Source organism: Camelus bactrianus, chromosome 32 (genome assembly GCF_048773025.1).
Source record: "Camelus bactrianus isolate YW-2024 breed Bactrian camel chromosome 32, ASM4877302v1, whole genome shotgun sequence".
NCBI classification, from domain to species: Eukaryota; Metazoa; Chordata; class Mammalia; order Artiodactyla; family Camelidae; genus Camelus; species Camelus bactrianus.
In genome coordinates this window covers 23,023,878-23,035,048 of record NC_133570.1, presented here as the reverse complement: position 1 = coordinate 23,035,048, position 11,171 = coordinate 23,023,878, and the positions used below count along the sequence as shown (strand labels likewise).

The 11,171-nt window shown below is 50.6% G+C and overlaps 1 protein-coding gene across 1 annotated transcript; it reads right to left on the bottom strand.

The window, feature by feature from the left end:
- Nucleotides 1-205: 205 nt before the first annotated feature.
- LOC105070558 (tubulin alpha-3 chain) lies at nt 206-11,112 on the bottom strand. The gene is made up of 5 exons (XM_010956977.3): nt 10,917-11,112; nt 3,589-3,811; nt 3,109-3,257; nt 2,129-2,809; nt 206-584 (listed from the first exon to the last, which is right to left on the bottom strand). Exons 1-5 carry the CDS (start codon nt 10,917-10,919, stop codon nt 288-290), a joined length of 1,353 nt encoding a protein of 450 aa, XP_010955279.1. The 5' UTR covers nt 10,920-11,112; the 3' UTR covers nt 206-287.
- Between the last annotated feature and the right edge of the window lie 59 nt (nt 11,113-11,171).

Below are 11,171 nucleotides of genomic sequence, written 5' to 3'. Positions count from 1 at the left end.
CCTACAATTTAGTAAATCTTTATGCTTTTAAACTTTGGATTAGAAATATTGACTCTTTGCCCCCAGGTCACGTCACGGAAGCAGCGGCTCCTCACAGACAGGTGGGCCACCCACTCCAGCAGCACAGTTGGACAGATGTCCACGCGGCTGTGGTCCTCCTGCTCCTGCGGGCGGGTGAGAGTCCCAGCTGAGCACAACAGACAGGTTTAATTCAGAAACTTTAATAGGTAAATACATTCTGTAACGTTATAGTCGCGGGGTACGGGGCCGCCAGCCATGCCTCACGGTCAGTACTCCTCTCCTTCCTCGGCCTCGGCCTCCACGGAGTCCACGCCGACTTCTTCGTAATCCTTCTCCAGAGCGGCCAGATCCTCCCGGGCCTCCGAGAACTCGCCCTCCTCCATGCCTTCCCCCACGTACCAGTGCACGAAGGCGCGCTTCGCGTACATGAGGTCGAACTTGTGGTCCAGGCGGGCCCAGGCCTCGGCGATGGCGGTGGTGTTGCTCAGCATGCACACGGCCCGCTGCACCTTGGCCAGGTCTCCGCCCGGGACCACCGTGGGGGGCTGGTAGTTGATGCCCACCTGCCAGAGAACGGGAAGAAAGCACCGCGTGAGGCTTCGTCAAACCCAGAAATGGCGGCTGCGTTCATGGGAACAGACGGCACGAAGGTGCCCGCTGGCGACCTGGGGGAAGGCTGGGTTCGCCCTGTGCCGTGCCAGGCACAGGGCCAGGAAAGCAGGGAAAGAGGAGCCCCAGAGCCTGACACCTGACAGTCCCAAGCTGCCCGAGGGCCTGTGTCCCAGCACCTGTGACATGGGATAGGTGCCCAGGTGACAGAGCTGTCTTCATTCTGAGAAGGGACACTTGTTGGGCTTCTTCATTTCCTCCAGAGGCTTCAACAAGCTGGGGACTAAGTTCTGTGGCTGAAGCTGTTCCCACCACGCAGTCAGCACAACTGGTGGATCACCGGGGAGGGTCGGAGCCCTGCTTTCCCACCAAACAGTGTGTGCACAGCAGTGACAGGCACACGTCAGAGGTCCTAGGACGCTGCCACCACTGCCACAGGACGTGGCCTCCATGCGTGCTAAGTAGGAGGGAGGGAGATTCTGGTGCTGGGACCAAGGGGAAGACAGTCCAAGCTTTAGATCAGGGATGACGTGACCAGAGGTTTTGGCAGGAGATACGGGGTCAGCGAACGGTCTGTAAAGGTACACGTTCTAGGCTGGTGGGCCGTGGGGTCTCTGTCCCAGCTACTCAGCTGTGACTGTCGCACAAGAAGAGCCACAACAACATGCCAGTGAACGGGTGTGGCTGTGATCACGTGAAACTTCATTTACAGACTCAGGTGATTGGCCCGGCAGCTGTGCTGACCCCTGGACCGGAGGAAGAGAACCCAGACACCAAACCTTGGTTAAGAACCCACCGCAGCAGGCCCACCAGCAGCAGCGAGGCTCTGAGCCAGGGGAGCGTGCAGAGCAAGGCTTGAGGAAGGATAGCTCCATCCTCAGAGGGAAGACAGGGTCTGGGAATCAAGTGTGGGAGGAAGGTTTCCATCTGGTATCTGGGTGGCGGAGCAAGCTGGGTCCAAGGCAACCCGGGCACCTGTCTGCTCTACAAGGCGGCCATTTCTCCACAGGATTCATGACAGCTCTTTCAAACGCTCCGTAGGACATTTAAACTGGGTGTGATTTCTACACACCACCGGAACCAAGTGGGATTCAGAGTTAGCAGTCAGTTTATAGTTAACACCCCAGGTTCAAATAGCCACGTGAATGATCAAGACACCCGGGAAATTGCTACATTTCTATTATAAGAAAAATTCTTACTGTAAGAAAAAAACACAGAAAAAATCTCTCATTTCTAAGTCCAACCTACATTTCCTACACTAATTCTACCACCCAAGAAACGCCTCCAGATAATTTGTTAAAAATACGCTCATCACGGATACATCGTGTGATGACTCAGGAAGGAAATGCAAGAGACACCAGGAAGTGAATTGTCCCTGGCTCACTCATCTACAACCCAGCGTGGCTGCCCTGGCACGGGACCCTCCGCAAAGGGGCAGCGTCCCATCCCAGGGTCTGCCGCGCGCGGAAGGTGAACCCTTGCCACCTCCCGGTCCTACCTTGAATCCGGTCGGGCACCAGTCCACAAACTGGATGGTGCGCTTGGTCTTGATGGTGGCGATGGCCGCGTTGACGTCCTTGGGGACCACGTCCCCCCGGTACAGCATGCAGCAGGCCATGTACTTGCCGTGGCGGGGGTCACACTTGACCATCTGGTTGGCCGGCTCGAAGCAGGCGTTGGTGATCTCGGCCACAGACAGCTGCTCGTGGTAGGCCTTCTCGGCCGAGATGACCGGGGCGTACGTGGCCAGGGGGAAGTGGATGCGGGGGTAGGGCACCAGGTTGGTCTGGAACTCCGTCAGGTCCACGTTGAGGGCCCCGTCGAAGCGCAGGGAGGCCGTGATGGACGACACGATCTGCCCGATCAGGCGGTTGAGGTTGGTGTAGGTGGGCCGCTCGATGTCCAGGTTGCGCCGGCAGATGTCGTAGATGGCCTCGTTGTCCACCATGAAGGCGCAGTCCGAGTGCTCCAGCGTGGTGTGCGTGGTCAGGATGGAGTTGTAGGGCTCCACCACGGCCGTGGAGACCTGGGGGGCCGGGTAGATGGCGAACTCCAGCTTGGACTTCTTGCCGTAGTCCACGGAGAGCCGCTCCATGAGCAGAGACGCAAACCCCGAGCCGGTGCCGCCCCCAAAGCTGTGGAAGATGAGGAAGCCCTGCAGCCCCGTGCACAGGTCCGCCTGAGGAGAGCAGAGCAGGGACGTGAGCCGCCGCCCGCATAGCCGCACAGCCGCCCGCCCCCCGCGAGCCACGTCTCGCGCCCTTTTCCTCCACAGGTCTGCACGGACGGGTCTGACCCGTCCACCGTGAACACGCGGTACACCGAGGGGCCGGAGACCCGTGGAGGCCCTGCAGCCACGCTGGAAGGCAAGACCCTGGGCAAGACCCTGGACTCACGGATCTGCGGGGCTCTGCCCAAGTGACATCCCCGGGGGACGTCCCAGGCCTATCCGGGAAGCCTTCCCAGGGCTGCTCTCACCAGTTTGCGGATCCGGTCCAGGACCAGGTCGACGATCTCCTTGCCAATGGTGTAGTGGCCTCGGGCGTAATTATTGGCCGCGTCTTCCTTCCCGGTGATCAGCTGCTCCGGGTGGAACAGCTGCCTGTAGGTCCCCGTGCGTACTTCATCTGCAGAGAGGACATGTGTGAGTGTCTCAGGACACCTGCTAGGTCACAGGGATGGCGGGGACCCTGCTGTGACACGATCCCCCCTGCTCGGGGCTGCGGCAGCCCATCTTACTGCTGGCAAAGCAGCTGCTTTCTGTACCAGGTCTTCCTCAGTTCAGAGCCTGAGCCCCACTTTTCGAGCCCTAACCTTTCAGCCTCTCACTGAACACGGCCCCGGGCACATACCTGTATGTGCGTCCTCTCTGCAGAGGGATTCACAGGAGCACACGGGCTCTCGGGAGGCTCTCCCACCAACCCAGGAGAGCTGCTACCCCAGGCACCCAGTACCTACCGACCACGGTGGGCTCCAGGTCCACGAACACCGCCCTGGGCACGTGCTTGCCAGCCCCAGTCTCGCTGAAGAATGTGTTGAAGGAGTCATCCCCGCCGCCGATGGTCTTGTCACTTGGCATCTGGCCGTCGGGCTGAATGCCATGTTCAAGGCAGTACAGCTCCCAGCAGGCATTGCCGATCTGCACGCCCGCCTGCCCCACGTGGATAGAGATGCACTCACGCTGGGAAGCAGAACATGCGCGTGAGGCTCCCTGACAGTCGTCAACATGGGGCGTACAGATGAGACCTGACACCAGAATCTAACACTTGTCAAGCCGTGTGGTTTCTTTTAGCGCTTCTCAGACATCACAGCCTGTGAGCACCAAAGATCATTCAACGTCGAAACACCTGCCCATCTGGTGTGGATGGAGACACACTTGAACTGGGAGTCGGAATACAGTCACTAGAGACATCTTCCAAACAACCAATAGAAAATGTTAAAATTTTATATAAAATAAGCAATTATGCCATTTTGTTTCCACCCAAGGTTGGATTTACCACCTTGACGTAAGCAATGGCTCAATCAGACAAAATATGTGAAACAATAGTTTTCAGTCACTGAACAGCAGGCAGCATGAGCCAGTGATGGGTTCTCAGAGCAGGAAGCAGAGCAAGGCCTACAGGTGCTCCAGGGACTGCCTGGGGCTTCCAGGCAGCCGTCAAGGGAGGAGAAACCTACACTAAGGCCACGGACCTCTATGAGTTGAGCAAATCTAGTGTGCAGAGAGGCCAAGGCAGCCGGAAAGCCTGGTGCTGGTACCGAGAGACAGCTGTGCGAGCTCTGTGGGGTCATCAGGGAAGCCCACCCCAGTCCATGCTGGGCTGCGCAGCACACATGGTGGGATCCTGAGCTCACATCTGCCGAGGCAGAAAGGCGTCCCAACTCACTACGCACCAGGTGGAGTTCTCAGTGGGGCCCAGCGAGGCCAACCCTGTACAGGCTGTTCTGAACCCACCCAAGAAAGCTCAAAGGCAAGCCTCAAAGGATCAAACTGTTCCCAGGGCTTGTAATAGCATCCAGAAAACCCCTAGAAAGAGTTGAAAGAATACCCCCAAATCTAACACCCAACCATGTATAATTCATAATGGCTGGCATCCAATGTAAACTCCTCAAATACCCCAGAAAATTTAAAAATAAAAATAAACCCAGAAAATACGATCATAAGAGAAAAAGCAACCGATAAAAACAGACCCAGAAATGACCTCTGAGAGAATTAGTAGACAAAGACATTAAAATAACTATTATATGTCCATATGCTGAGGAAGGTGTAGGAAAAAATAAGCATTATGAGGAGAGACTTGTTTGACATTTAAAAGACTTACATCAAATTTCTAATGATAAAAAAGACAATGTCTGCAATGAAATACACTGGATGGGATGAAAAGCAGAGTATATAGGAAGAACAAGAGGTCTGAAAATGATGAAAAAGTTCTGGACACAATGGTGACAGTTATACAACATTTGAACGTACTTAATGCTACTGAATTATACGCTTATAAATGGTTAAAATGGTAAACTTTGTGTCATATATCTCAGCGCACACACAAAGGTGATACTCAGCACATAAGGGAGCTGTGTTGCAACAACATGGGTGAATCTCAAAATAATTACAGTGAGTGAAAGATTTCAAGTAACAACGAAAAATTAACTCAATGATCCCATTTATATAAAATTCTAGAAAGTACAAAAAAGTCAATGATACTTCAATAAAACTGTAAAATAAAGGCAAAATGAAGACTTTCTCAGGCATTCAAAAGCTGAGAGAATTAATCACTAGCTGAGACCAGTCATCTCCACCACAGGAAACGTTACAGGATCCCTGCAGCAGGACGGAGACCAGCACCAGATGGAAAACCGGAACCACACAAAGGAATGAACAGCAACAAAACACCACCACGTGTGGGCAAACGTGAACGTCTTTATACCGTATCTTTAAAATAGAGTTGAATGTTGAAGCACAAATAGAGATTTACTGTGGGGTTTATGCCTCATATGGAAGTAAAATGTGACAAACAACAGCACAAAGGTCAAGATGGGATGGAAGTGTGCCACTGTGAAGAGGTGAGTCACAGCTGAGGGGGACAGGGCAGACGGAAGATGTCTGCTATGGTCCCCAAGCCATCACACAAAGGTAAAGTGGTGTAGCCAAGAACCTAATATGGGAGACAACATGGAATCATAAAGGTAACCCAGAAGACAGCAGGAGAAAAGGGGAAAGGGAACAGACAGATGGGATAAATAGGAACAAATGGCAACGTGGCAGATTTAAACCTAACCACAGCAATATTCACATTAAATGTCGTTACAAATCAAATGTAAACACCTAAATGTAAAACACCTAAAAGGCTGACTGTCAGAAAAAAGAGCACGCCCACCCGCTCCCCACGCACCTTGTGCTTCTGCGGGAGCAACCTGGCAGTTGCACCAATGGGAGCCTGGGGTCTCTTGGCTTTGGTCACTCTGCTGTCCGGGGGCAGTCCTGGCCACACCTGGCCTCAGCACCTCGCCCGCATCGAGCCAGAGACCACAGGCCAGGATCATCAGTGTTGCTTTCAAAGCAAAGCATTTTGCCAGGAAAAGAGGGCCATTTCAGGATGATAAAGGGGCCAATTCCTCAGGCATAATAATCTTTGATGGTTATGTGTCATTAGTCATAGCTTCTAGACACAGAGCTTCAAAATATGTTTAAAAAAACACAGAACTGAAAGAAGAAATAGACAATCCACAAGCAAAGACTTGAACACGCTTGACAGCTGGCTGAACAGCTAGACAGAAGCCAGTAAAGGTCCAGAAGACACAAACAGCACGACCAGCCACATCGACCACTGGCATCAGACACCCCACCCTCACCGAACACACCTCCTGGGCACAGTGAGCATCTGCCAAAATGGACCATACTCCTCACCAACCACATGACAGGTCTCAGGCCACTTCAAACAATTCCAATAAAAGCTGGGAGAGTGGACCCCAGAGAGCCCAGAGCAACCCTGCCGCTGCCACCAGCCCCAGCCACTGTCACCACACGCCAGAGCAGCAAGGCAAAGACCCTCGGCCGCCCCCACCCCCAGCACTGCCAACCAGGGTGCAGGCAGACAAAGGTCACTGATGTGAGAAACGGATGTGGTTTCACCAACAGGCAGGACATAAGGAAGATGTCCCTGTGCGCCCAACTGCCACAGAGTGGAACAGCCCTGAGGAGCACTTGGCAGCACAGGAGATGGAGAGGCCTGCAGGCTGGTGCTGAAGCAAAAAGGCTGCGGAGGCAGCAAGTGTGACAGGCCCTGCTGAGCCCCAGTGCAGGACAGGGAGTACGTGGCAGACCGTGACCACTGTGGCGCTATCCATGTTGCCAGGGTCCGCCATGCAATGACCAGCAGAATTACCGCAATGGGACAGTGGGGAAGAACGAGGCGTTGGGGGCCCTGCCGCAAGCCACGGTGCCCAGCTCAGCACACAGGGTGACCACAGTATTCAGTGTTCCTGGGCAGGGGAAGGATGGAGGGGCCGATGCCCAGGGTGCAGAGAACAAGGCAGACCCATGAGACAGAATCTGTATTGGGATATAGACCTCAGTTCTGCAGGGGCCCTCCTCGCCACAAAGACAAGGAAAACTAAGATGACCGAATATAAGAAGCCACGGCAACGTCGGCACCGCCACAACCTCAATTACAGACAGAGACTCCCTGAAAACCCCAACCCACAAGACGGCAAAGACAGAAGCAGCCCGTCCGCTCCTGAGGCGGAGCAGGGTGGGCTGACCGTCTCTACCGTCTCCGGAGTGGTCGTCCAGCAAAAGTAAATCCCAGCAATGAGAAACGAACAACAGATTGATGCTGAAGACCTTCAGGGACTGGATAAACTGGAAGCACCTGCGCTATCTGTGCAGCCTGGGGTTTTATTGTTTTTACCTGAAGACATCTCTTTTCGGTAATGACAAACCTGGGGTTTTTTCAAAAGCCTGGCTTTTCTCAACATACATTTAAAGGTTTTTTAATTGTTTCATATCTGGGAAGGTTTAGTTTTTAAGAATCTCATTTTTAATTTGTAATAAAAGTTTACACCTTGATATTTTCAAAAACTCAACAGACAGCAAGCACCTGTTAATAGAGGTCTTAATAAAAAATGTTCAAATGATGCAAAATGTTTTCTGAAAGTTGGAATGCCATTAGACATCAGTAACACAAAGATATCTGAAACCCCCCCCAATATTTGGGAACTAATAACAAGGCAAATTAGGAAGTATTTTGAATGGAAGGAAAATGAAAGCATGACATAGCAAAATTTGTGGGATGCAGCTGGAACAGCCCTCAAAGGAAAATACATGTGTATCTGTGTATAAAGGTCTAAAGTCAGTGACCTGTAAAACCAGACAGGGCTCAGGGTAAGCCACCCCAGATATGCCAAGGTGACATACTGATTACTCTGAATTAAAGTTACATGAGAAACAGCTGGTACAAGAACACTCTGACCCCCCTTTGCTCCCCTGGAAGCAGGAAACAAAGCTGCAGGGAGGCACCCTCCTTACGTGGGGGGCGGGAGGGGGGCACCATGATGCCTGAGACTGGGGCTCAAGGCTAAGAAAGCTGCATAAACAAACTGCATTACTTCTTTAACTTGCTGACCCAAGCAAAAACCTCTTTCTTATGTCAAATCTTCACAAGTAAGTGATTCTTTGTCGAAAAAGGGTTATAAACAGCCCACTCTGGTCACTTCTTAGGTCCTATACCTACGCGGCCTCCGTTCGCACTGAATTAAATTTGTTTTCCTCATGTTAACCTGTCTTCTGTCAATTTGATTATTAGACCAACAAAAAGAACCTAGAAGAGTAGAGAAAAATTTTTCCTCCCCTACAAATTCTTCTAGAAAACCGAAGGCAGGAACACTTCCTAACTCATCCATGAGGCCAGCATTACCCTGATAGCAAAACCAAAGACAGTCATGAGGAAACTACAGACCAACACAGGCACAGGCACAGGCACAGGCACAGGCACAAGAATTTGTTAAAAAATTTCAAAATCAATGACACCTAAGCTTCTACCTTAAGAAACTACAAAAAAAGCAATGTCCAAATTATACAGGAAAAAAGGAAATAATGAAGAACAGAAATAAACTAAACAGAAAAACAAAAATCAGTGAAGCCAAAACTAGTTCTTTAAGCTGAACAATCAAATTGATAAGCCCCTGGCCAAACTGGTCCAGAAAAAGAGACACAAATGACCAACAGCAGGAATGAAAAGAGAGGGTATCACGGCCGACGCTAAGGTATTGAAAGGATAAAGGAATATTATGAACAACTGTGCCAGTAAATTCAACAACACAGATGAAACGGACAGATTCCTGACACACACTGCTGACGCTCACTCAAGAAAAGTTAACCAGAATGAAAACAAAACAGGCCATCAAAATGGCCACATCATGAGACACATAATTTTAAGCATGGGTATTATTTTCCCATCATATAATTACCATCACATTACAGTTCAGAAAGCTCAAACTGCTTCAAATTGTTTCTAATTTCCTAACCCAGATTTGTGATTCTCCTAGTGATGGTCTAGAAGCCCAGAAATTCAGCTTCTGGTTGTGTTTCTAGTAAATGACAGACAAGGGCCAAGTCATAGCTGATTCTCTAATTCTTATTCCAGCCAAACTTCAGTACTGAGCCAGAAAAAATTACCCTGCAAGGCAGGGACAAATTCTCCAGAAGGTACTCAGCTTTGTGATGAGGCTCTAGGATGCACAAACCAGGATTTAAACAAAATTTCTGCTGCTGGGATTCCCATTAACTTCATCTTGAGACACAAACCCTTCCAACAAAGGGAAAGCATTTGTAATGGCCAACAGTCTCTAAGAGGCCAGAGTCATTTCTCTTTGGTTATACTCACACCAACTCATCACCCCCTCAACAGGTGTTTCCTAATTATTTGGTTAAACTAAGTATTGTGAATTTCAGCACTTCAACTTGAGAAGACCCTGGCACACCAGCAAACAATGGCTGCACAGCTCTTCTGAAAGTATTAATCATGATATTTTTCATACTTAAGACAAAGCCTTTGCTAAAAATAACAGCTCCTACAAATGATGAAATGCACAAATTTCTCCTCATCTTGAAGTTTTCTTTTATCTGTCAGGTAACAGAAGACACCTTTCCTTTATACTTAGAATAATTCACATTTACAAAAAAACAAAAAACTTTTGAGCAGTTTGATTTCATGCTGTGCAATGACCAATAAGAGAAGCCTCAAAACCAACTTCTGCAAAGGGAGAATGCAGCAGCTAGTGAGTTATTTCATCACCTACTTTATTCATAGTCTGGAAACTACCACGGTGATCAGAAGAGGACACGGGAGCTGAGGGGACATCAATCTCAGTTAACAGGGAACAAGGGAGACATGCACTGGACCATGCAAAGTCCTGACGGGGGTTATTCCAGCCTCTCAAAGTAAAGCGGATTCTTGGGCACCACTGGTTTTAGACGTGCATAATGACAGAGGTGTTGATGGGGTTTCATTCATATGTAAACCAGTAACATAATTAATTCAACAATCACCTAGATACCTATGAACTGAGAACGTTAAAATGAATAAATTAAAGCCAGAAGCCTACCCTGCCGTGGGAAAACAGGAATTCTCATATACGCGTTGCTGATGTAAAGAAATTTGACATCCCATATACACCCACCCCAGTGAGAAACAGTGCATGCACACTCCTCACTGACACTCTAGGTGTGAGTGGCTGGAAAACATCCACATATTCAGCGACTGAAAGCCGAACTCAGCCACACCCTGGAATACTCCGCAGCAGTAAACTAGGATCAGCTCTTTGCCGCTAATGCAGAGGGACGGGGGCTGTTTGCACAATGAAAAAACGAGGCAAGAGAAAGGGGAGACGTACACAAACCTACTCTTGTGTGCTTGGTTTTGCTTAAAAAAAAGAAAACAAAAACAAACAACCCTTCTAATGGATGAAGCGAGATTTTTTTGGCATATGCCGTCTTATATCGTTATTATTTCAAGGTCTATTCTTGTAAGTGCCCTCATGAGCTCATAGCAAAGACAAACTAGAGTTTAAGTGCAACCCTTGGCGTTACCTTCGGAAGGAAGAGTCTGTGGAGTGTGTCCATCGCCAGCCCCGACCCACATGCTCTGGAGATGAACTCGCCACCCGGGCCTGACCCCCGGGCCCCTGTGCCATCCCGTCCTGTCCACTGGGCCCCACCGCCCGTCCAGGCCTGACCCCTGGTCCCCTGTGCCCGTCCCGCCCGGTCCTCTGGGCCCCACCGCCCATACCATGGTGGTCACCGCCGAGCCGCTCGCTGTGCTCCCAACTCCTCTTTGTCCGACACCACGCGCGCAACTGCCGGCCCGCCGCACTGCACGCCGTGTCCTGATTGGTTCGCAGGCTGAGCAACTGCCATTGGCCCCGACAGCCTCGAGGGCAGGCCCCAGGCCAGGACCCTAATGGCAATTGGCCTGTTCCTTGACCAGCGAATTCTCTTTTGATTGGTCGTCACTTTGGGCGGGAAGTGGCGACGGGAAGGTCTC